The 27,625-nt window shown below is 35.0% G+C and overlaps 1 protein-coding gene and 1 long non-coding RNA gene across 2 annotated transcripts in view; one reads left to right on the forward strand and one right to left on the reverse strand.

Annotated features, from left to right (window-relative positions):
• LOC108714047 overlaps window positions 1–27,625 on the forward strand; it is a 172,330-nt gene that overhangs the window by 60,120 nt on the left and 84,585 nt on the right. Inside the window, exon 2 of the long non-coding RNA XR_001935291.2 lies at window positions 25,476–25,547. This is a non-coding gene — a long non-coding RNA (uncharacterized LOC108714047). The remainder of the gene's footprint in view (window positions 1–25,475; window positions 25,548–27,625) is intronic.
• cdh8.L (cadherin 8 L homeolog) overlaps window positions 8,450–27,625 on the reverse strand; it is a 222,992-nt gene continuing 203,816 nt past the window's right edge. Inside the window, exons 11-12 of the mRNA XM_018257891.2 lie at window positions 12,556–12,807; window positions 8,450–10,850 (exon numbers count right to left, since the gene is read on the reverse strand). Coding sequence (XP_018113380.1) covers window positions 10,357–10,850; window positions 12,556–12,807 — 746 coding nt within the window. The 3' untranslated portion in view covers window positions 8,450–10,356. The remainder of the gene's footprint in view (window positions 10,851–12,555; window positions 12,808–27,625) is intronic.

Consider the following 27,625-nt stretch of genomic DNA (forward strand, 5'->3'; position numbering starts at 1 on the left):
ATAGTGTGGGAAAATCAGGGTGACTAGCACCAGTTTTGTGAACTAATGTTGCTTTAACAAACACTATTGGCCTGTAAAAATGACTACACATTTTATTTTAACTAAGAATGTTTAGGTGTTTTTTTAGGGTCATCCCCTCAAGATTAATCATGCCATATTGTGTCTTTTGCTTTCAAAAGATCAATAGAATATTCCTACGCTTCTCTTGTCGCCAAGGTTCTTAAATAATACACTGTATGAAACAGCAAAGAAAAAAATCCTTGGAGCTGTATTGTAATACGATGTGTCAGAGTTCATTATATTTATGTCAAGTTCACCAGTTCTAAGATAGCTTTGGCTTACCTATCTGACAGCTCACTAAATGATTAATTGCTTCTTACAACAATTCTAAGACTTAGATATTAACTTGAAAGAAAATGCAGGTTTTTCTTATTTTTTTTAAGAATCTGTTACATTTAAAGAAACTGGATCAATGTAACAGACAGATAGATAGATGATAGATAGATGATAGATAGATGATAGATAGATGATAGATAGATGATAGATAGATGATAGATAGATGATAGATAGATGATAGATGATAGATAGATGATAGATAGATGATAGATAGATGATAGATGATAGATAGATGATAGATAGATGATAGATAGATGATAGATGATAGATAGATGATAGATAGATGATAGATGATAGATAGATGATAGATAGATGATAGATAGATGATAGATAGATGATAGATAGATGATAGATAGATGATAGATAGATGATAGATAGACAGACAGATGATAGGTAGATGGATAAATAGATGATAGATGGATAGATAGAGGCTAGGTAGAGGATAGCTAGATAGATAGATGATAGATAGATGATAGATAGATGATAGATAGATGATAGATAGATGATAGATAGATGATAGATAGATGATAGATAGATGATAGATAGATGATAGATAGATGATAGATAGATGATAGATAGATGATAGATAGATGAAAAATAGATGATAGATAGATGATAGATAGATGATAGATAGATGATAGATAGATGATAGATAGATGATAGATGGATAAATAGATGATAGATGGATAGAGGCTAGATAGATAGATGATAGATAGATGATAGATAGATGATAGATAGATGATAGATAGATGATAGATAGATGATAGATAGATGATAGATAGATGATAGATAGATGATAGATAGATGATAGATAGATGATAGATAGATGATAGATAGATGATAGATGGATAAATAGATGATAGATGGATAAATAGAGGCTAGATAGATAGATGATAGATAGAGGGATAGAGGATAGATAGAGGATAGATAGATGGATGGATAGATGATGGATAGATAGGTAGATAGATAGATACAGGACAGCTCTGGCCATGAAGAAAGGTGAGAATCTTGCCACAGGCGACACGGAGTGGCCAGTTACCAGTTGAAGCAAAAAGCCGCCTCTGGTAACTTTTATGAGCCGAATTTTCATTTTTTTAAATGGAAATTCGGCTCTTCTAGTGTAGTGAGTGCAATAGCGCTCTCTGCACTAATGATGCGGTCCCTCCTCGACTCACTACAAGCCCTACAAGTTAGAAGTGCGGATAAAGAGGCGGGGCGGCATCAGGGCTGCTGCCTCAGGTGGCAGCAGCCCCTGAAACGCGCCTGGTTAAATGATAGATAGATGGATGTATGAATGACAAATAGTGATGGGCAAATTTGTCCCGAAAAAATTGGTAAACGGATTGAAGTCGATGGGCGTCAAAATTATTTTGACACACATCAATTTTGACACCCGCAACAATTTTTATATGTGCGCCTATTTTGTCCAAATGCATTAAAGTCAATGGGCATCCAAATAATTTAGGTGCATGACAATTTTTTTGTGCGTGACTATTCTGATGCGAGGCAAACATTTTTTTTTGACAGTTTTGTGAATTTGTTTGCCGGCTGCAAAACATGGAAATACTCTGCGAATTCGCACCTGGCGAATTTATTTGCCCATCATGGATGCATTAAATGGAGTGGGTATTTTTTCTCAGTGAAAGTAGCTGTTTACTACTAGAGAAGCGACAAGGTTTATCAGAGAGCGCTTAAGGGTGCAGACTGCAACTGGGCTTTATGGCAGGCATTAAGGACAGGACTCTCTTGTACCTGGGGGCATTGCATTCTGCACCTCTCCAGATGCCAGATCAGGGTGCAAAGGGCAGCCTGACCCCAGATGGGAGTACTTTGAATTGACAGGCTTTTGTGCCCCTTAGCACTCTTATTTATTTTATTTAAATATTATTTTTACTATCAGCAATATCAGCATGTATTGAATGGGATATGTGTTAAGTGCACTAGGCGCTGGCACTGTCAGGCATTTGTCTTCATTTATTTTTTTTTTCCCCACAAAGACAGCACATGCTTATTACAATCAACATCCTGGCCATACCCATTTAAAAAATCAATACAAAAATAAGTTACAGATGTCTGTACACTTCACTATTATAAAAAAATATCTGCATTACTAAAGGAATAAGAAAATATCAAAAATTTTAATGACAATTTTTTATTAGAAATACAAAAGGACTGACTTATAATTCCCTATCTTTAAAATCTAAGTTCAAATACATAGGGGTATATTTATCAAGGGTCAAATTTCTAATTGAAAAAACTTCAAAATTCGAATTCAAAAATTAAGTCAAAGTTTTTTTTGTCAAAGTTTTTTTGTTTTTTTTTGGTCAAATAGGTCTGTATTCGACCAAATTCGAATAGTGCATTTGATCAAATTAGATTCAACGTTTTCCCCCAAAAAACCTTAGATTTTTCAAAGTCCACCAATTGACTCCAAATAGGTTCTACAAGGTTCGCCATAGGCTAAAACAGCAATTTGGCAGGTTTTAGATGGCGAATGGTCGAAGTCAAATTTTTAAAGAGACAGTGCATGTTAAATTTCGAATTTTTTTCAAATTTGAATCAAATTTGGACTACTCCCTAGTCGAAGGACACAAAAAAATAGTTTAACATGCAAATGTTTTTCATTTGAATATTCACCTCGACCTTTGATAAATCTGCCCCATAGTCAGTTTAATACATTCTTGTGAAGCTGATTTAGCAATTTAAAAGTAAAAATTGCTTTTCCTGAGACCCCAAATAGACAGTTTCAACCACTGTTAAGAATAAAACCTATTATTGCAGTAATTTCTATATCTATTCATTGTATGAACACTTGAGTTTAACGGTTACGATAAATGAATTATCCCATAATGAAATAGAAAGAAATATCTGTGTTTCTTGTGTTAAAGGAATTCAGACATTAAATAACAGCAGAGTGCCTTGGTGTCCAGCAATATCCCTATGTACACTTAGGATTCTTTATCTGTCGTTGAAGGACATCTTAGAATTCCTTTTGACCCGCGGACATGGTTCTTCCATAAGAAGAGATTTCCTCTGTGCTCCGTAATTGTTTCATTATATGCTCTTTGTGATACTCTAGCTATTATATATTTTAAACCTTTATTTTGTTTCACTGTCGTCTAGATGAGGGAAAGTGAATGGACTGTTGCCGTCTGTAAGAGATCTAATGGCACACAACACTTCAGAAGGCATCAGGGGAATTTAAACTGTGAAATACTAGAAAATATCCCCACTGAATTTTGAAATGATGGAGAGAGAATAGGAGAAGGACACACAATTATTTCATTATTCCTGGGTTGGAATGGCTTTGGGCAGTTGAAAGTGGTAAACATGACCTTATTTCTTCATAAAGAGTCAGGATGGCAGTGCTTTTAAGTCTGAATTTCCAATCTCCTGTCAATTTACTATTAAGCTTTTTTCCAATGTAGTTCTTTCCAACCATAACATCCTATGTCTTATTGCATTTATAATACAATGATGAGTTCTCCACTTCACATAAGATAAAAGTAACTCAGCCTTCACACTGAATATTTAATGGGTCTATCAATTATTTACTGTATAAATATAGTTATAGTTATTGCCATAAAGCAGAACTGTGGTTTTGTTTGAAAATGGAGGACATGATCCTCAAGTTTCTCAGGTTCCAAAGCTACTCCTGTAACTAACTTTGTAAATGTGGCAGACTTTACTTAAGTGAATTTAAAAAAAATATATACAATGATTTTGGGGGGAAAATAAATAAATAAATTAAATATATATATATATATATGTATATGTGTGTATATATATATATATATATATATATATATATATATATATATATATATATATATATATATATATATATATATATATATATATATATATACACATATATATTTATGTATTTATATTTATGATAGTGTTCATTTAAAGATGAATGAAACACTTTCTGGTATAAAAATGCAGAGTTGTGATGCAGGCAGGTACCATCTTGAGCTGCTTCAGATCCTGTTCTGGTCTGCAGGACCATGTATACCTGAAGCTGATCCAGAACCAGGTTTAACGGGGTGTGGTCTAGCTGTTGAGCTCGGACAGAAGAGGACCTGAAGGAGAACCAGATGGTACCTGTCAACCTTGCTGTTCAACTTTTATTGTAGGTTTAAAAATAGGGGCAGTTTAGATAAAAACAGCTGATACAGAAAAGGGGACTTGCAGAGAGGGTGAAGTTTTCAGGGGAGGGGCTCATTCTCCTTTAAGAATGCACTATACATCACAAGTGAATATGAAAAGATTAGTCAAATGCTAAACATTAGCCAAAAGACTTATCAATTATTGCTTATCAATGGTAGGAACCATGTCAATAATTAATGTCAATAATTTAGAAAAGGTAAAGAAGCAGGAACTAGGGATGGGCAAATTTTTTCGCCTTGTTTTGCTGAAAAAACGACGCCCATAGACTTGTATGGTGTTGTGAGTCAAAATAAATACTCGCGTCAAAAAAATGTCGCCGCGCGACAAATTTTTTTTGATGCCGATAGACTTTTAATGGGCGTCGGCGACATTTCGCCGGCAGCAAATTTTTGGCAAAACGAAATGGGTCAAATCGCCCATCCCTAGCAGGAACAGGCAGCCTAGCTGCTAAGTGATTTTATTGGCACGACATGTTTCGAGCACAAGGCTCTTTATCAAGTGTTTGATAAAGAGCCTTGTGCTCGAAACATGTCGTGTCAATAAAAACTCTAAGCAGCTAGACTGCCTGTTCCTGCTTCTTTACCTTTTCTAAGTTATTAGCCTTGCACCATGAGTGGGGATGTGTTCTAAGAAGTGCTGGACTGCATTTTCCTCCCTTGTTAGAATCTTAAAGAATTTCAAGAATACTTAGGACATATTGTACTCTTTCTGTACTGAGCACTGGATTTCAGTTTTTCACTGTTTAGGTCTGCTTTTCCACCTTGTGTCTTTAACTCTGACTGCTCTGACCCTATTCCTGGCCATATCGTGCCTACAACCCTCTTTGTGGCTAGTGTCCCTGACAGTAACAGGTGCCCCTGAAAGCCGCCAGCTCCAACCCTGATATGGAGGAACCAATTAAAACTAATGCAAGGAGCAAATTTCCCCCTCTTTTTTTAAATTAAGGAGGCCAATATTCTTAAATATGTAATAAAAATGATTTAAAGGTGAGTCCAAAAATAGTATTACTCATTTTGAAGTAGAAATGGCACTGCAGATATAACTGTAAATGGAACTGTAAATATTAAAACTATTTATAGATCTTATTACATGACGTTTGAGCAACAGAAATATAGATTTGTAAGTTTGTCATTTGTTTTACTAATTCTGTCATGCTCATTTTTTAAAACAGAAATCTAAACTTCATCCTGTCCACAGTAGAATTATCAAGAGGTTTTGATATATTCACTCTCCTCTGAAATCATAGCGAGACGGCCTTTGCTCCAAATTTTTCTTTATTTTGATCTTTTTTTGTGTTTAAAAAGCTGCATAAATACACAGTTTATAATGACACTGACATGTAGTGGTTACCTTATCCCTTTGACTAACAATGATGAGATTCCTGTCATGCTTTACCTCTCCTACAGAGCCACTGATGGGATTTTTTGAAATCCTATTATTGGTTGCACTGTCGTGGTCTCAGATGGGACTTTCAATCAAAAAGGCAATCAGAAGGTTATGCATCCGTGAGTTTCACTACAAAAAACCCCCGTGCAGCTTCAATATGCCCAAAATTACTCACGGTAATATTTGCTAGAAGGAAAACTTGAAGCAATAAAATATCATTCAGTTGAATAAAATAAATATTCAAGCTAATTGTATTCTAAACAGTGTGTAATTTTAAATGTTTTTTTTTTTTATTGAAAAATATTATCATCTTTTTACATTATTTTTTTAGTTGGAATGAGTCACTAAAACCACGGAGGTTAAATGTATGTAACATATATGGATATGATTCTGACAGTGGGACACACAATGATAACCTGTATATTCAGAGTGCAAAATATCTGGTGTGCCCTTCCCAGTACAAAATTCTTCTTTGCTTTCCACTTCCTGGAGTGCAGCAAATAATATGCGGATAAAATTGCCATGCTTCCATTATGGCAAATATAGCACATATTTTTAAATATGATATATAAATTTTACACCCCAAAAAATTATTTTACACCAAAAAAACTTAACGCTGGTAGAAATTGTCACCATTTTACAAAGTAGCAGGAACTCGGAGGTTTCTCTACAACATAAATTCCATGTCTAAAGGTTCTGATGCCTCTATTTATTAAAGAGTGTACAACAGGGTTATGCAAGATATTCAATAAAAATCTTATACCTTAATTTACTTAATGGAAGATAAGATTAACAAAAGGCATGTGCATGGGACTTGCAATTAGACCAGCTTAGTAAAATTGTGTTTCTTACTTACTCAACTTCTTTGCACATTTTATTTTCAGCTTTACAGTCATTTCTTGGATTTACAAATATGCAATATAGCTGTGTTAAAGGCGGCAGATTAAATTGTATTTCTGCACCATTTGTTACAGCACTTTATAAAACTGCCCTTGAGTCAGAATTGTTGCTCAAACTGTTAAAAATCATTTTACAGCAATAAAACAAAGAAAGGGCCAAAAATATGCCCTTGTTTATCAGTTTTTATTATTTATTAGTATCATGTCATAAAATTGATATGTTGCTATCAATAAGCAGGATGTGTTAAAGTTAGAAGCCCCTGCTTATTCCTTATGTCTCTTCTTTGCGCTTATGATGTAATCATCTATCTTCTTTTGGCCTTAAGAAAGTCATGTAGTGCAACAATGGTATAACAAGTGATGGGCATTCAAACCAATGCTCTCCACCTTAGGGCAGTGCATTACTAAGGTAATTTGTCATAGGGTGTGCTGGATTGCTGTATAATATAAAACAGTGACCCAACCAGTGGCTTGTAAGCAACATGTTTCTCCCCAACCCCTTGGAAGTTGCTTGCATTGGCCTCAAAGCAAGTGCTTATTTTTGCATTCCAGGCCTGGAAGCAAGTTTTAGTTGCATAAAAACCAGATGTACTGCCAAACAGATCCTCCTCTGGGCTGCCAGTCCATATAGGGGCTATCAAATAGCCAATCATGGCCCTTATTTGGCATAGCCAAGAACTTGGCAGCTCTTTTTACATTTTTATGTGTCTCACAGGTAAAACATTTTGGGCACTGATTTAAAAGTTAGGTAGGCATTAAGAATCACAGAGGCCCATTTATCATTCTTATTTTAGCAATTTTAGAGGTTTTGGTTTTTAAAACCACGGTTAATCTCATCTTCTCTAAAACCACAAATGCCATTTTTTTTCTACCTTAAAAAAGGTCCAATAGGATCAGCACAGCTCCCATTGACTTATATGGGAGCTTAACTGCTTTTACTTGGCAACGTTTTGTATTCGTGTTTGGTATTTCTCCTGAGAAAGTGTGGCATTCCACGTGAAATGTGTAGAGAAAAGGACAATTACGCTACATGAATTGGGATTGATCCATTTTTTATTTATTTATTTTGCACTATAAAGGTGTTGCACTTTATGAATTTTTATAGAGGTTAATGCATTAGGAGTTTAATGTATATTTGCGCTTCCCTTGAAAATTGTATGCTTTTGTGTGCATCCAGCAAAGTGGATGGTTAAGAGGGAGCTGCAAACACTATAATTTATTCCCACTGCCTCAGCCCTGATTGGACTTTCTTTGTATTAGATTTTTTGGGGTTTTTACACTTAACATATCTCATTTTTTTTTTAGAGTTTTATAGAAATAAACACATTTTAGAAAAAAAAAATACAATTCATGAAAAAAAAATAGAAATCCAAACATTAGTAAATGGCAGCATAGGCTTAAGAATCATAAACTAAAGAATATAGGCTAAAACAAGCCTATATTGTACTACAGTATCCCAATACCACAAGCAACATTGGTCTTTAATCTAACATCTGTATCATTATTAAATGACAAAGTACAAAAATAATTCCACTGTCATGCCTCTTCTTTTGAAGTAGTTGTTTGGTGTTTCCAAATGACATGAGACAAAGAAATTATTTATAAAAATATATTTCACCAAGTATTAAACAGTACAGGAGTTTCTCTGAATACAATACGTGGAGTAAATAAACAAATGATAATATAGCTTCAGAGTAAAGTAGAAAATTAAAATGATCTGCATGTGATACGTATATATATCATACAATTTCTACTGGTAAATTTAATATGTTTACAGCCACTGGTGCTGTCATCACTGTTGTGTACAAGTGTTTCTGTGCATAACTATCCATATCATAGAAAGGAAATGTTAACATAATCACTCAAATGATATACATACTGATTTTCCCCCTTAAACACTGGGTAACTACAAGCATGATTCTGTCACTGTACAGTGTATTGTGTAAAACTCTAAAATTCTAAATATTCACATGAACCTGTTTACTCCCATATGTTTGTGCTTGTAATAAAAAAAACACCATATATCATACTGTAGTTCATAACGAAATATAAAACTGACAAATTCTCTCTGAAAAAAGGTTTCTGTCTTACCAGCCTTTTAAATGTAACTACTCAAAGACACAATGTTCATTTTTAAAGGATGAGAGTAATATTTTCCCAATTAATTTTAAAATGTATGTCTTTTACATTTAACATAGATATACATGAAAAAAAGGTTGAAAAACTAACAGTTTATATACAGTGATTAAACATGTTGGGCCTGGTTTAAAAAAATGGGCAAAGTGCAAATATTGGTGCAATACCTCATGTTTTTGAATGCACAATGCAGCACTTTTTTTTTTTGATGATAATTGCCTCATCATTGTGCTCCCTACAGCACATTATTCTGACTGCTAGACTTAAGCAATAAACCAATGTAGTCTCACATTTTTCATAATTTAAGCACAAATAGTGCATGAGCATAATTTATTTTTATAGATCCTCATAAAGGGCTCCTGTACTTACCACCCACTTTCTCATACCACAGTTAATGACTAGGTACAATGGCATAATATATTGAACAAAATTGCCACTGAATAGTACAGTGACATGGTGCAAGTGCTCCCTTAATGTCATTTTTATGGATGTTAATTTAACCCATGTACTGTATACTTAGCCCTGTTTTCATTGTTAGCAAAAGAGGCCCATAATGTTTTAAATCTCATAAAAAAGTAACAAATTATGATTTTCTGATGTTAACAGATAAATTAGTTTAAGAATAGTAACATTTGAGATTCTTTATCTTTTTTACTGTGTTTGCATTTTTTTCAGCAATTCTCTGTAGGTGGAGTTCAGGATTAGCATGTCGCCTCTTGTGTGCCCAGTTCTCTTGATCAGTAAATCCAGTCCCATAAATGAAGATCAAACGTGACTTTTTCTATTAAGGCTCAACAATGATATGTAATTGGTGGTTTCCTGGCCACCAAGTATGCACAATGTAATGTCATTGCACAGTGGAAGCTAGTTGGGAATTAAAATATCAAAAATTCATCAGAAGACCAGATATTGCTTTAGTAATACGTGGTTGATTCCTCTTTTTTTTTTTTTTTTCTTTTTTTTGTCAAAAAATCTTGCAATAGACTACATTGGTAGAAGACATTATGACAGAGTACAATCCTTTATATCCTCTAGCTTTACAATACATTCCAACGTATGTTCTTTTATTTATTGTTTTTATTTCCAAGATATCCCAGATGTCAAGCTCCAGACACAATATTGGTCCGTGTAGATACTGAACATCCAAAGACTTCTAGATACTTCACAAACTGTACTTTATACTCCACAAAACTGACCCCCTAACGTACACATTTTTTGGTTCAACGTTACAATGTAATTGATTTTTTTTTAGATGACTGGTGCTAATTTGTCTCTAAAACAAGTTGGTCACATTTGTCATAAATAACAATGACCCTAAAATATTACAGAATTTGAGTAGTCTGGGCTGCAAAAAGTTGGCTCATTGTCAAGTTTCTTTGTCACTTTCTCCAACTGAGTAAAGTTCTCCAAGTCTTTTAAAATGAGGACCCCAATCAGTAAGGTAGTCAAAATTTTGATCTGAGTCTGATGCTGAAGACTCCAAAGAGCTAAGTGAACCTGCCACTGATCCTCTTCCTTCATATCCATAAATCTGGATGGAGTCATAGGGAGGGGCTGTGGGATCATTATCAGCTTCATGGAGCCTCACATTAATAAATTCATCCACATCAACACCATTGGGAGTAGATGTATGTCCTTGTCTGGGCATAAACTGAAAATCAGGTTTAATATCCTTACGAGGTAAGTATCCATTTAGGCCATCAGGATTTTGTAAAGTTGCAATGTCAAAAGCTTCTGTATCTTCTTCTCCACCACCTTCATCATCATAACGAATTATATTTTCCCGAACATCCTCATCATCCTTAATAATAAGAGGCTCATTTTTATGCCTTCTAAGAGTCACAAAAAGTACCACGATAACTGCAAAATAAAAAACATAGATTTAGAAATAAATACAGTGTTCCACTGGAACCCAAGGGAAATAATTTAAGTGCAAAAATAATGCTTTTGGCAAAGCAAAGTTTTGTAAAATGTACCATCCATAAGTAGGTTAAAAAAAGAAATACAAATGCAAATTGAGAAATGTCAAATTTATCAATTCTCACTATTTTTTATAGATGAATAATGATGCTTACTGCTGGTAAAACAAACCATATTGAGCATTTTAGCTTTACCACTTTTATTTTCTAAATTGAAAAGTTTAGTTCCAGTGCAGAAAAAAATGTCTGAATCCCCACTTACAATTTGAACTGGGGAATTACCATTCCAATGTGCATACTTATTTTTGAAAAAGTTAACTTTAAATATTCTTTAGAGAGCCAGTCTTTGACCAAGAACCAAACTCAGTTTCAAATGATTTGATACTGCACTGGCACTTAATACAGACAAGGAAATGCTCTCTAAATTAAAAGCTTGGAGACAGTACGTTCCTCTTGATGCACAATCATCATAAACCCATAATTTAGCAAAAAAAAAAAATTGATCAATATTGTCCGGACTCAATTTTACTGAATGATCGAATAATTTGGCCATAGATACTGAAATATATTATTTGCCAATGCTTTAGTGTTCAGTATGCCAAACTAACCAAAATAATGACAGGTCTTGAATTATGAATCACATATGCTATATAAAATGTAAAAAGAAATAAATAAATAAAGTTTAATGTGCAGAACTGATCCACTTTCCTGGAATGCGTTTCCAACAATATAATTAAAAGTTTAGATGAATCCATAATTGATCTATTTTACCCCTTTTTGTTTTATCAGTAGATAATCTTCCAACTCTTCAGACTTCTTCAAAAGCAAGTACAGTTACCATACTGAAGAAGCCATTCAGATGAGTGGTCAAACATTTTCAAGAAAACTCTAAAACTCCAGTTGCCATTATCTTAATTCTACTAGATACTGTACAGTTAAGATGCATTTCAACCTCCTAAATTAAAATTAAACCCCCTTATGAGTAATGATGGCCGAATTTGTGCTGTTTCGCTTCGCCAGAAATTTCCAGAAACACGAATTTTGATGCCAGCATCAGTTCACGAGGCATCGAAATTGATACCGGCAAAAATTCTGACGCGCATTACTTGTTCCTGTCATCGGAAATTGTTGCGGCAGTTTCATAAACTTTTTCACTGGCGGCAAAATGTGGAAATTCGCCGTGAATTTGAGCCTGGCAAATAAATTCATCCATCACTACTTATGAGATAAAAGGCATAAAGTTTGTCCAGCTGCAGTAACACACAGTAATTAATAAGATGTGACTATGAAGATTTTCATTCATCGAGGTCATGGCATATCTGGTATAAGTAATTATAAAACAACTTGCTGAGTAATCATTAAATTATAATTCAATAATTATTGAATGATTCAATGATTACTCAGTTGTTTTGGAATTACTTATACTAGATAATAAATTAGATGGTTCAGTAGTGACCAGATAATTGTATCTGCTGGTCAGTTGCTTTAGGCAAAGGCTTAGTTCATTAGGTACCCCTCCAAGGTTATTATTAACTGACTTCCAGGCCTTTTTAAAAATAATTAAAATAACTTACTCACTTTTTTCTTTGAGCCTAGTGTGCTCATAGATATAAAATATTATTGTGTGTGTCAAGAAAAATACGTACCAAGCAAAAGAACAATACATGCCAAAATGGCTATCAAAGCTCCCATACTGAGTCCAATGGGTAGAACATAAGCTTCGGCATTACATGACTGCACAACGCCATCATGACTGCAACCACAGACCCTTATGGTGAGAGTGCTGGTACTACTCAAGGGAGGATTGCCATTGTCACTTATTATAATTGGTAAGAAATATACTTCTTGTTTCAGTCGATTGAATCCATTATGCCTGGCCAGTACACTAAGAGAATTATCTGCAAAATAAAAGAGACATATAATCAATGAAAAATATGTTCTTTAATAACACTTTGAAATAATACATTAGTATACAAGTACACATTTTGCCATTCTCTTTACAAAAGAATCATATTTTTAATTTTTGGATTAGAAAATTGCTACAGCAAAGATGGCTTAATGTATAAATGCGAGATTTTTTCCTTAGTAATATCATTTTAAAACTAGCCATGGCATTATTTACTTTGCCTTGCTAAGCTTGCATATCTTGATCACAGCTAATGAATATGGGCTCAGCATCAGTAATGACAAAATATCACTGTGGCCTGAATGCTCTGTTATAAATTATAGCAATATCATCAGACTATTTCCAGTAATATTATTGTATTTCCATATATAAGCACAACTCATTAGTTTTCTTTAACTTGTGTAGATTAAATCTCTTTCACCCAATGTGCAATATTACTAATGCACCCATATCCATATATGCAAAACAAAATTGTTTATATCCGGTACAATGATAATTATTTAATCTGTTCCACTGACCCTATAGCAACAGTGACTGTAGGGTTTAATTATTTATAGTGTGTCAATTCACTGTTGCCCAGTGTGGTAGACATCTTGGTCCATGACTGTGTCAAGATTAGAGGATTTAGTCATCTCAGCATAATAAAGAAACTCTATTATGTGGTGAGAATAAGAGAGTAAAATAATACTTGGGACCAGAATACCAAATATCAAAAGTGAGATGGTAAATGGAAGACCAGATTTTCTAACGAGGTTCGGGGAGTACGGTGTATGCAGCAAAATGCCCTAAGTTAATACAGAACTATATTAAACTAATCATACCAACATTTCCATGTCAATTCTTTTCAAAGCATGACCTGTTGATAGCCAGAAATATTCTTGTGGCTGTGGGTATATACTACTGGAATTTTCTTGTTTTTTTTTTAAACTCTGAATTGAATTGAATTAGTTTGCTTTTTGACAAAAGTCCCATCATAATACTGTCATTGTTTTATTATATCTTTGATAGTTGATTATTATTTTTTTTTTTTTTTACAAGACTAAGACCATTTTTTTCACCTACATTATGTTGAATTCATAAGGTCTGGTTACTGGCAATATATTCAGTTGAAAATCCAGCTTTTCTATGTAATACTCTCTTGCAAATCAGCATTTGCTTTTTATATTTTGGGCTGACTCTGCAGAAGAAGTGTACTCTGTAAGTAAAAATGTAGCCCAGCATCCAGAACATCCAGGGTTAAATTTATAAATTGGCAAGAAGAGTACAATATCATTAAGTCAATATACAGCCAGAACATTTTCAATATTAAGTATTATACATTTGAAACCTTTCACTGTAACCTTTACCTTGATGTTTAGAATTATAATATTAACTGCCCATATTTAATATTTGATTTTGTAGTTTTATGTGGTTATGGAATTTTTCTGTTCTTTGCAACTCACACTTTTTATTGTTTGCATAATGCCAACTATTACTTTTATTTCTAATTCAAGCCCTTGCTCGCTATTTACATTTTGCTTCTGTCAACAGTTACCAAATCAAAAATCTTCAGTCTTAATAAAATATATATAAATGTGGTGGTCATATAGCAATAATCATGTCTGACAATTATCTGTTCAGCATATCTGTAGAAATAAGTAAAATCAACTGGACTTGCTGTGTGTTTTTTTTTTTTTCTCCTTTAAGATGTTTCACCAGTCATCCAACTGGCTTTCTCAATTCAGAATAACTTGCAAATAGGATCCTCCTTCGAGAATATATTCTCTGGTATGTTGCTCCAATCAGCAATCCAATCTTGGTAATAAAATCAACACAATTTAATGACATCATTGCGGATTATGATAAACAGATTATGCTGATTGGAGCAACATTCCAGAGGATATATTCTCGAAGGAAGATCCTATTTGCAAATTAATCTGAATTGAGAAAGTCAGTTGGATGACTGGTGAAACATCTTAAAGGAAAAAAAAACACAGCAAGTCCAGTTGATTTTACTTATTTCTACAGATATACCATGAGAATCTTCACAAACGTATCTGTAGCCTTTTCCATTTGTATGATTTAAATAACAGAAGGTCTGACTCTTTCAGATATAGAATATTTGGCTTGTTTTTAACACATCATTCTATGCTAATGATACAAATCAGTTACTACTCAGTCCTTTCTAAAACAATTGCATTTTAACCTTCTGATTTGTGAGGGTGTATAGCTCAATATTATAGAATAATACATTAATAGAACAATCAGGGGTCAATACAATAATAAATGCAAAATAAAGTTACATTCAAGTTTAAGTGCTGAGTGTTAGAGACAAGAGGAAGGAGGTCCCTGTCTTAGTGCTTACAATCTAAGTGGGTGAGTAACTCACAGACACCAATAGGAATATAACTGCAGCAGTTTACAGAGGTTGTCACTGTTTTGCTTGCCAAAAAATTGTGAAATGGCAACAATTTTCCAAAATGTATTAAAAGTCTATGGATGTCTATTTAACGCTTATTTATTATTACATTTTCCCGAAAATAACCTTTGCGGGCAAAGTTCAGATTTTCACAATGTTTTTGTGAATTTTCCCCGAAAACTCAGAATTTATCGTGAAATTGCCCGAAACCCCCGACACAACCAAAAATCAATGGGACTGTTCCCATTGACTTTTATGCAACCTTGACAGGTTTGAGATGCCGTGTTTTTATATTCAGGTTTTTTAGTCCTTGGGGTTTAATAAATTCCAAAAAATTCGTGATTTTTTTTAAGCCTATTATAATACAAAAAAAAATGTATTTTTTTTTGGATTTCGGGTATTCGGAGCTTAGTAAATAACCCCCTAGTTGTCACTGCCTCATAAGTGTCTGTATGAGTCAGATGTTGTGCAAGTTATCCAAGAGGTGTACAGATTTAGCAAGGCCTAGCATCCTTTGTCATTATTAGTATAGTAGGTTCAACCTTCAGAGTCAGGTACCGCCAGACCAAACTTTCACAAATTGTAGATAATAGTGCTCTGGAGAACCAATTGCTTTATAAAATGGTCATCTTTTTATCAAAATATACACAAGTGTATATTTCAATAAAATGCTGACCATTTTTATTTATCCAAGAGGTGGCATTTAAATTTATTTTTGAAGAGACTTTTTTAAAGAGTTCTTAGTCTTAGATGATGCTTGTGAAAGGCTTACCTTGAAACTACTGACAATAACGCAGTGCAAACTTATGTTTTACCTTATGTTTCCTGAGTTTGCTAAGGCATAACCTATAATAGTACTGTGTCAGCATAAATAACATAAAGCAGATATTACAGTCCAAATATATCCGCAAATGAAGCCTGTTGACAGATCTGACCAAATTACAGTAACTGCGTATGATAGATATGGTTTCTGTGTGTGAAGAATTGCACCCTTACAGAAAGGTATCTATAAACATAAATTCCATAATATAATTCTTACAATATGTACACGCAAAAATATACTGCTTAAAGATATCAAGGACAAACCTACACTTTAAACTGGCTCACATTAAATCCAAATGTAAATTGGTTGTAAGCATCACAGGTTTTATGTTGTCATATAGGCTAGATATCTGCTTTATGCCAACAGCAAGCTATTAGGCAGGGCACAAACATCAGAAACTGAGCAATGGTCCAGAAAATATCTTTATTGGAAGAAAGATGTATGCCTGTCAGACGGTCTCTGAAAGTAGGCTAAAGGTAGACTAATCCTGTGAAAGTGACAGCACAGTAAGCAAGAACTATCTTGAGCAATTTGTTTGAAGAAATGACTAAGCAGAAAAAAAGATGACCTTAACACAGCCATCAGCACTGGCAGTTGCATCAAATCCAACATAAATGAATGGAACAACACAGAAACATTACTTGGATTTGTATCCCTGTGCACACAATAAATGGGATAGTTATGAAAGCTCCTGATTTTTGATGTACTGTGCAGCTTGGAAACATTAAATGGTAAAACACACGAGTGTTTTAAACACAATCACCTTTGGTCCAGCTACTCAAATATAGAATCCTACTCAAGGACAAACAAACTCCTGCATTCACAAAGTGGCTTAAAATACCACCCTTTGATTATTTTTGTATTTTTCCACTGAAAAAATATAAATACCTCTGATATTTCAAGCCTAGTCTTGGATGTGAGTGTTAATTTCTTTGCACACACTTGCATTCTACACATTTAGAAGTCAAGGGGAGCTTTCTATGGCAATTTTAATGCATTTTTTTGGTTGAGTAAAATATGTGTATGCTATTCAAGCTTTTTCTCAAGATTGTTTTATTCATATTTTTTATATTCTGATTTTTAATAATAAGCAAGCATTTGAATTTCTTTTGAAGTTTTTTGAAAATATTTTTTGAAGTAAAAAAACATTATGCAAACTCGAATTTTGATAAATTAGCCTATAGGTGTTTTTATGGTATTCATAGCAAGGGCACATTGTATGATATTCAGTGATATTCTTGATTATATAACAGGCAGCATTGACTGCACTGAAATGTAAAAAAGCATTAAAATGTAATGTTCATGGAGTAAAATCACTTGTAAATCCTAGATAGGTGTAACTTTGCTGCAGCCTGATTCATATTAATCCTTTTTAGGCATTTATCTCCCTTAAAAAACTGCTAGCACAAGTCATTTTGAACAACTTTTTTGGAAGGTAAATTTATTTGCAAAGCAAACAATCAGATCAAGAAACAATATTTTTGCTAACTTTTTACAGAAAGCCCTGTCCCAACTCCATATAAGAAAAAAAAAAACAAGGTACCTGTATATTCAGTTATATCTTTTCAGGCAGCCACCCTTCACTCATCATCATCCACATATAAGAAAAACACATTTTGTATAAACGTGATATGCTGCAGATTTTATCAATTGCTAATTAAGCTCAGTGCATGTATCTTGCACAAGGCCAGTGCTAAGATTTTGCTCACATTATATCAAATAGGAACAGATACACTTGGAAGGCAACATTTTTGGTGACTTTTGTAATGGTGGGTAAAATGTGGAGTGCACATTTATACCACACATACAGGCTGATGTATATCTGTAAATCACTGTGCTGCCGTGCACCATCACTCGTACACACGGGTCAATTTTATGAGAAGCTAGTTGACCTGCACAAAGGGGCATATTTATGATGTGGTGTAAAAAACACGGCAGCATAATACACCACATATCATCAGGATTCGCCAAGTGATAAACAACATGAATTTTAATGACTTCCGCTGGAAGCAATGCGAAACAGTGGCAAATCTAACATTTGCATGGCATAATATAAAACACACAGTGGCATATAAAAAGATGCCCCTTAAAGGAGAAGGAAAGTCTTCATGCACTTGGGATGCCCAAATTATAGGCACCCCCGTGTGATTGTATTGACTTACCTGAAACCCCGGGCCCTTGCTTGCTCTTATTAGCAGAAAACTGCACCGGCCCGGGGTTACTCCATTGAACACCACGGAGCAATCCTCTTCCATCTTCCTCTTTCTTCGCGCTGCTGCACATGCACAGTAGAACGAAAAGCCAAACTTTAACTTAAAAGTTGGCTCTTTTGTTCAACTGCGCATGTGTCTGCCCCGGGAAAAGAAAGAAGAAGCCGGAAGAGGATCCCGTTGTGGTGCTCACTGGCATAAACCCAGCCCAGTTTCAGGTAAGTAAATACAATCACTTGGGGGTGCCTAACATTTGGCACCCCCAAGTGCAAGATGACTTTCCTTCTCCTTTAAGCTTTTAGACGTCAGGACTGCATGACAGCTATGCCAACCAATAAATCAAATTAAGATGTATAAAGAAACTATTGCCCCTGTTCTTTTTTTTAAAATCTATTCTATGAATGCTTTAACTGTTGTTTCTGTTTTCTAATATTTTGTAGGCCTGATATGGTTAAATGTAATTGACACTTCATAACAGACCTTATTTCTATAACACTGCTATACTTGGTCAGTTATGAAACTGTACCCTTCAGTAAAAATATTGTTTCATATTTCCCATGAATGTTCTCTTTTGATTTGTTGTTTTATAGCTGAATTCCATACTTAACTGGTTTTTATATTGATTTAACTTAGTCATTTGTCAAATCCTTACCCAGATGAAGAGGACATTCTAAGTCATATAAAGCTGTCATGATGATAACATATTTTTCAAAATACACTTTCAGTAACCTACTTGCTAGAACCACTATCAATGAAAAGGGCCTGAGGGAAATTCACTTAAAAATAATAAGTATAATGAAAATAACAAAAGAATGTCAGCACATATTGCATTGCTTGTCTTGCTGACTGCTCATTGAAAGTAGCTTTTTCTGGGCTGTTTTTTTTATATACATACACATACATATATCCTGAAAAAATTAATGAAAGCCCCACGCTACTGATTTGTTCTGAGTTGTGCCAAACCACAAACAAGTACTACAGGTATCTGACCTGTTATCCACAATGCTCGGGACATGGGGTTTTCCGGATCTTTCAGTACTTTGGATCTTTATACCTTAAGGCTACCAGAAAATCATGTAAACATTAAATAAACCCAATAAACTTGGTTTTGCTTCCAATAATAATTAGTCATTGGCGCATTTATTCACCAGGCGCAAATTTCTGCGTTTAGCCGCCAGCAAATAAATTTGCGAATTTGCCTAAATTTTTTTTTGACACCGTCGACAGTTCTTGTCACAATGCACGTTTCGCACATTTTTTCTCCATGGTGAACCGAAACGGGACAAATTCGCCCATCACTATTGATCATTATTGATTCATTATATCTTAGTTTGGATCAAGTACAATGTACTGTTTTATTATTACAGAGAAAAATACTCCATTATAATCAAATAATCCATATTTTTAAAAATGATTCCTTTGGGAGACGACCTTTCTGTGATTCAGAGCTTTCTGGATGAGTTTCCGGATAACGGATCCCATGCTTTCCGTGATACAAACACTTGTACAGCAAATGTTGTCATACTTGCCACATTTCCTCCTTCTAACAGCACTCCCTTTTTCATCTACTGTTTATCATTTTCATATGTGTCTGCCCTCTGTGGAGCGTACATATCACATTCACATTTGGGTCAATCAGGAGGTAATCAACTAACACTTGTGGTTATTTACATTAAAAATGCAGTGTGCAAAGTGCACAAAATTGCCCCAAATTCACAATTTTCTTTTTTTTACTTTGTGCAGTGTTCAGGCTTTGCCGCAAGTCTCTATGCTCTATTTCAGAGAATAGAGACTTGCCCTTAGAATACCACATTAACTACATTAAACAATACTTTATTCGAGAGGGATGGGAGGAGGGATGCAAGTAGACCCCTTTCACTCATTTTTGCTCTGAGCTTCAAATTTTTGATGCAGCATTCCCCAGGGCACAAGTGCTGGGTATGTGAGCACCAAGGAGCACCCTCTTGCACCCATTAGTGCTCTAGTATTTGGACCCTGGGTAACAATAAATTACCCTAGTACAGGGCTGTCCAACTTGCAGCCTGCGACCCCCCCCCTGTTTGGCCCCCACATGAAAGTCTGCCTTCTGTGTCTGTTTACCATGTATACATTTTAAAAAGTATCAATACAGAGATTTACTGGCCTCTTCATTGTTTAAACCTCAAATTCAGACCGTAATCCCCTGTATTGTTCACACCTTTAGTCTCCCGTGCATTGTACACACTTTTAACACCTCTATTGTTCACACCCCTTAAACCCCGTACTGTTCACATCTGAGACCCAGGCTGAAACTGCCCACATTGATCACCTGTTCATACTCATACAAACAGCTGGGGGGTACCAGCACTGTGCCACTGTATGTAGCACATCTTAAAGTGGCCCTGATACTTTTCCCTGTCTCCTGCTCTGTTCTGCCTTCCCTATGCTCCATGTGTGTCTGCCATACTCTGCCTTCCCTATGCTCCCTGTGTGTGCCATACTCTGTCTGACCTATATTCCCTGTGTCTGCCATACTCTGCCTTCCCTATGCTCCCTGTGTGTGCCATACTCTGTCTGACCTATTCTCCCTGTGTGTGCCGTACTCTGCCTGCCTTATTCTCCATGGGTGTGCCATACCCTGCCTGTGTGAGCCCTGCTCTGCCTGTGGAACATACATCTGGTATTTGTTCTGGGGGTAAGTTAGCATTTTAAAATTATTATTAGGTAGTCCTAAGATGTAAATTCATGTGCTGGGGGTACTGTGTTATCCACAGGGGAGGAGGAGGCATATGGATTTAATGGTATGTCTTAATATGACTTAACTTTTTCACATATGAGTGGTTTCCCTGCAGTGAACACCAACCATTTGTTTTTTTTGGAGTGCTACCACCATTAATGTGGACATGGTCTTGTGGTAACATGGGTGTGGTTTACAATGGGTGTGGTTTAAAAACTAGGAGTGGTGAACACTGGCTTCCATTATCGGCCCTCCACCATGTAGGCCAGATAAATTCCGTCCCTCGATAACACAAAAGTTGGAAAGCATTGCCCTAGTACATTTTTGGAGTGGGGAAATGAGTACCTAGGTAAAACCCATGTGAACGTTGGGGGAACATACAAACTCCTTTCAAATAGCACCCAGTTTGGAATATAACTCAGCACCCCGAGCTAATCTTATAACCACCATGTTTCCTATAGCTGTCCATGTACATTGATAAAATGTACTATTTAAAGATAATGGTGCAAAGTTTCTTAACTGGTGACATACAGGGAATATAGTTAAACCATATCATGCAAAGCTTACACTATAAACTAATCTTTCATCAACCTATTTGTAAACTATGTTAAAAATTGTTGCTCACAAAACACTGGGAGAATATTAGCACTTTTTAGGTGCTTAAATGTTTTTAGGGTGATTATGGACCAGATTTCTTGTTTATTTCTCAAACAAAATAAAGATCGGCAATGTAATATAGTTAATATATTAAATCTACAGTATTTATTTGCTTCCTTGCATTTTATGTTTATCTTTCATATTAAGTATTTAAAAGCAAAACTCAACCTCATTATTTGCATATTTCATTTCCTTTCACTCCATGATTGCCAAATGCTTAATAAACAATAAAAGAATCAGAACTAGTGGTATTTAATAATATACACCATACGTGCTGAAGAAGGTCATTTCTGCTAAAGTTAAATAAAAGGATAAAATATCCCTTATAATAAACAATAATTTCATTGCTCTTAAACCTTCAATAAACCTCCAGCTATCTGGATAATGAATTATAAGGTGGAGTTTTATTAATGTTAACGTGTCCTTTATTCCCTCATCTGCTCTGATTTCGAACACCTTTATTGAGCAAGGTGCACCAAAGCAACAGAGCTGCTAAGATATTTGTCTCACGTCTCCAAAAATGAATAAGCTCTAAGTTGACATTCACCCACTGTGCAATTGATTGCCCCTCCCGCAATAATGCCAGCTTGGCTTTGTTCATATGTGAAGGTAAATGAACGTGCAAAATGTCAGGGGTATGAAATAGCAAAGTAATCCCTATCTTCTGCATCTCGTTTACATTGGGGAACTTGCCAATAGGAAAACTGGCATCTGAATCGCAAAATAAAAACTGAATACACATCGTTAGTTAACTCTTGAAAAAATTGAAATAGAAAAACTGATCATTGGATTTCAATGTCTTCATAAAGTTCCTTTAAAAAAAGTACATTCTGAACAATATCATTATAGGCGACCCCAGATCTGCATAATGTTTCTCTAGGCCAGTAAATGTATCTGCAGACATTGTGGCATTTTGTTTCAAGGTAAGATAAACTGCAGCCAATGTTGTGCTAAAATATGCACCAGTCATAAGTTTCCATATTTGGAACAATGCTGAATTTATTATTATCAAAGAACGCCTTCAGCCCTTACACAGCAGTGACAATAATCCACCTCCCTAGAATTCACATAATAACACTTAGGGGCCGATTCACTAAGGGTCGAATATCGAGGGTGAATTAACCCTCGATATTTGACTAGGAATTAAAATCCTTCGACTTCAAATATGGAAGTCGAAAGGATTTAGCGCAGATAGTTCGATTGAAGGATAATTCCTTCGATCGAACGATAAAATCCTTCGAATCGAATGATTCGAAGGATTTTAATCCAACGATCGAAGGAATATCCTTCAATCAAAAAAAGTTAGGCAAGTCTATGGGGACCTTCCACATAGGCTAACATTGACTTCGGTAGCTTTTAGATGGCGAACTAGGGGGTCAAAGTTTTTTTTAAAGAGACAGTACTTCGACTATCGAATGATCAAATAGTCGAACGATTTTTACTACGAATCCTTCGATTCGAAGTCGTAGTCGAAGGTTGAAGTAGCCCAAAAAAATTTCGAAATCCGAAATCCTTCACTCGAAGTTAGTGAATCGGGCCCTTACATTTATATATATATACTGTATATATATATATATATATATATATATATATATATATATACACACACAAGTCCAAGGGTTTGCCTGGGTGCAGTGCCAATAAATGATCTGAGAGTGCGGACCTTCTTGTAGTAGATATATATATATATATATATATATATATATATATATATATATATATATATATATATATATATATATACATACACAGTATATATACATACAGTATATATAATGTCCTTTGGCTTCAATAAATCTTGAGTGAGCTACAGTAGGATTTGTTCTGCGCACTCAATATTAACTTTAATCATTTGCTAATTCCACTTTGTTTCTTTCTAATAACTTTTATTGTCCCCACAGCAGCAGATATATCCTGAATATGCTGAGAGACCCATGGCTAAAATGGGTATACTGCTGTGAAAAAGATACTGGCTTGACTCACTAAGCAGCAATGAATGAGGAAATTAGATCTTAGAGAGTGTAATACATTTTAAAATAGCCTTTTTTAAATGTCTGCAGATTTATATATGCCGTGTCCAAAAAGTTCATAGTTTTAACACAGAATGAAAAAACGGTGTGAAAACAGTTTTTACGCTGTGCATAGAATTTACTGGGAGCTGTTTTTAAAACACACACATATACTACATACAAAGAAAAGCTTATAGCTAATGCAGGAGATGTACTGTAGAGTTTCTTAACCAACAGTTTTTGGTGTGGCAGAGTCCTGTCCTATTCTACGCCCCTGTGTTTTTATAACTTCTCATAGAGGATAGTTTGGTCCCTAACCTACTCGAATAAAATCATATAAGCTTTATTGGAAAGAACAAATACATTTTAGAATTGACAATGCAGGTAGGACATTGTAATGGGACAGGTTAGGGGAGGCAAACTATTGTGTATTGGAAATTGGAGGGGATATATCCTGGGATATTAGTCCAAAATAGGATATTCGTCCATAATATATTCAGTTTCTTTTAATCTGTGATGGTCTGTTACAGAGTGTGCAGATAATTATGCTGTAAGCTCCTCTTCTCCCAGTACAATGTGGAGTTTACTTAGCTCTACTATACTCTTGACATTGAAAACATTGAAGCCTATTTACTAAAGGTGGAAGTGATATTAGAGCTTTTTGATACCTATTCGTAAATGTTATAATGTTTACACAGTAACTAATGAAAAATGTGTGTTTATGTGCTCATAAATATAATTTGGAGAAATGAACTGTTTTAAAGTAGCCCCTGAGTGTTCTGGAGGCCCAGTCTCCATTTTGCTATTTTCTGACCTGAACATGTTATGAGTTGGGTCAAGGTAATCCCATTAATTAATGAAACTGGTAGAGAGGAGAAATAATTGTGGCAGTTTCTTTTAACCTTCATAGGCCCTGGTTTCCCCTGACAGGCCAGTGGAAAATAAGGGTAGATACTAGAATTAACTTGATTATAAACCGAGACTAAACAAAGGGAAGTTGATTGCATGTATGGTGCCTCTACACATGCAGTGCCTGAGATATGTAGGCAGGTGCCTGAGACAGATATCAGGTTTTCAGGCTACTGGACTACTAAACCAAGCTCAACATCCTTGAAAACACTTAGGCGCGGATTCACTAACTTCGAGTGAAGGATTCGAAGGTAAAAAACTTCGAATTTCGAAGTTTTTTTTTGGCTACTTCGACCATCGAATGGGCTACTTCAACCTTCGACTACGACTTTGTATCGAAGGATTCGAAGTAAAAATCGTTCGACTTTTTGACCATTCGATAGTCGAAGTACTGTCTCTTTAAAAAAAACTTCGACCCCCTAGTTCGCCATCTAAAAGCTACCGAAGTCAATGTAAGCCTATGGGGAAGGTCCCCATAGGCTTGGCTAACTTTTTTTGATCGAAGGATATTCCTTTGATCGTTGGATTAAAATCCTTCGAATCGTTCGATTCGAAGGATTTAATCATTCGATCGAACTATCTGCGCTAAATCCTTCGACTTCGATATTCGAAGTCGAAGGATTTTAATTCTTAGTCGAATATCGAGGGTTAATTAACCCTCGATGTTCGACCCTTAGTGAATCGGCCCCTTACTGTAGGTATGTTTTCTTCTCTGCAAGAATGTGCATATATCCTATAATATATGAAATTCTGCAGTCTGACACGGGAAACCATAAGGGCAATTCCATAAAAAATTATGGGATTATTCAGAAATAATTATTAACCTGCAGACAAGGGTGGGGCTTTGTTTTTACTGGATTATGGGTACTGTTGACCAAATTATCAGATGCCACTTGCTATTGTAAACTGACATTTGATCCTCTAAATTTCACTTGCAGTTCAAAAATCTGTTGGATGAAGCTCGCTTGTATGGATGGATATCGGAAAACTTGCTTTATGTTGAACATCTGGTAAGACTATTTTTATTTATATATATATATATATATATATATATATATATATATATATATATATATATATATATATATATATATATATATATTCACTACTGAAATACATAAAAATTTGCTGCGCCCCCCTGGCATACAGATTATATCAGTCAGAGGATCGCTGTCTAAAATAATATCTAGATTTATAGATAGATTTTTGGGAGTGATTAAAAGTATAGATCCATGTGATATGAACTTTTTTATACTCTATGGCATACTTATTATAAAATCTTGTTCACTTTATAGCACTAGTTACTTTATTACATGCTTTGTTCACTTTGCTGCAATGGTCATTTTAAAGGTCTGTACACCTTGTGTAATTCACTTTGCAACATTTCCTACTGCCTTGAATGCAATAGTCACTTTATGGTTTATTGGCTTCTGGAGTGCTTGTTGAACTAGTAGGATCTTACCCTGACTAACTACCATAGGAGAGAGTGTTTGATGCATTTCTGTAGTGTGAATTATTACCTGTTAAAGAGGGCAGGGGAATAGTCAGATTAGGTTTCTATCGCCAGTTAATGATAGATGGTGGCAGCGAATTCATTTTGTGGGTGTTGGTGTGTTTTGAGGTATCTGATGGCAGTCTAACCTGTGTGTAAGGTGATTGAGAGACTGTATAACCCATTATAGCTAAACCCAAGAGTTATGTGTGGTTGAGAGTCCCGTTTTCGTGACCATTTGTTAAAGTAGGTATGTGCATAAACACCTAACTCACTCATAAGCACCATTGTGCTCACCTAGTCATTCGGGATAAATGATAAAGGCAACTATTAACACAGAGGAACCCTGGAGCTACCATTACCTTGATTCCAGTGTTCCTACTGTGTGTTTTATTAATACGCACATCAAACCTGCAGCTGAAGCATAACACACAAAATTTGACAATGAACACCAGAAATGGCATATCTCTGAAACAGGCAATCTTAAGTGCAATTGCATTCAATGCATCGAGATGCAAACAATTGCTTTGGATGCAACTCCAGCTTGTGTCAACAATTGCACTAGAATTGTGGGGAACAACACAGCATTTCTGGGAAAAACAACTGGCTTATGTGGGGGAATGTAATAAAAGTCAGTAACTTAAAAAACATTCGCAATGTGAAAAGTTATGCCTCTGTACGAACACATTTTCCTTTGCGCAAATTTATTATAGTTTTTGCGAACCCAGAAACTGTTTAGCGACCACTTCTGACAGTGGAAGAAGGTTTTCGCCAGTGCGCAGTGAATGTAATAAAACTTCATACTGAAAAAGTTGTTACGTTTGCTCCAAAAGATTACGACACCTTCAAGCACTTCTTAAAAATGGACAATGCGCAATAAAAATTTGCAATGCAATAACAGTTTAAGGAAGAGTATTACATTGCAAAATCTGAAATTGTATTCTTATTTGTGCAAATTGGTTTACTCTTTGCAACTTTTATTACATTCCTCCAATTGTGTCCAAAATTGCACTTTGCACGCGGCAAAGCATAAATGAGACCTATTTGCTTTGTGTAATTTAATTATACAGCACTATGTGAAAATGTGAAAGATTTTATTGGTTAAATAAATAGTAAATAAAATCTATTTTGCAATTATAGTGGTGAGAGTCCACTACATTTTAAACCAGTGTTTCTAGCTCTGCAACCCTGTTTATTTCCATGTTCAGAAATAAATAACCATGATACAAAAAATAACCATGGAATAAAACTGAGAACAGAATGGATCTAAAACACCAGAGAGAGGCTGCTGGAGGAAAGGACTTAATAAAAATAGAAGAAAAACAGGATAAATAGATTAACAAAGGTTTTGCAGCTGGAAGCCAGCAAGCAGCAGGAGAATCATTGTAATGTACAATTCAACCATTGCATTTTTGAAATGTAACATATTAGTTCCTTTGTATTTTTTTGCAAGCGCTCAAGTTCAGAAAATGTGTCCATTTAAAAACTCTTGAGTGGAGCTGAAGCAGTAAAACAATTGTTCGCCATTTCATATACAGCACAGTATTTTTCAAGGTCTTTTCTGCGGAATTGCACTATGCAGTCACTTCACATGAC

Source organism: Xenopus laevis, chromosome 4L, assembly GCF_017654675.1.
Source record: "Xenopus laevis strain J_2021 chromosome 4L, Xenopus_laevis_v10.1, whole genome shotgun sequence".
NCBI classification, from domain to species: Eukaryota; Metazoa; Chordata; class Amphibia; order Anura; family Pipidae; genus Xenopus; species Xenopus laevis.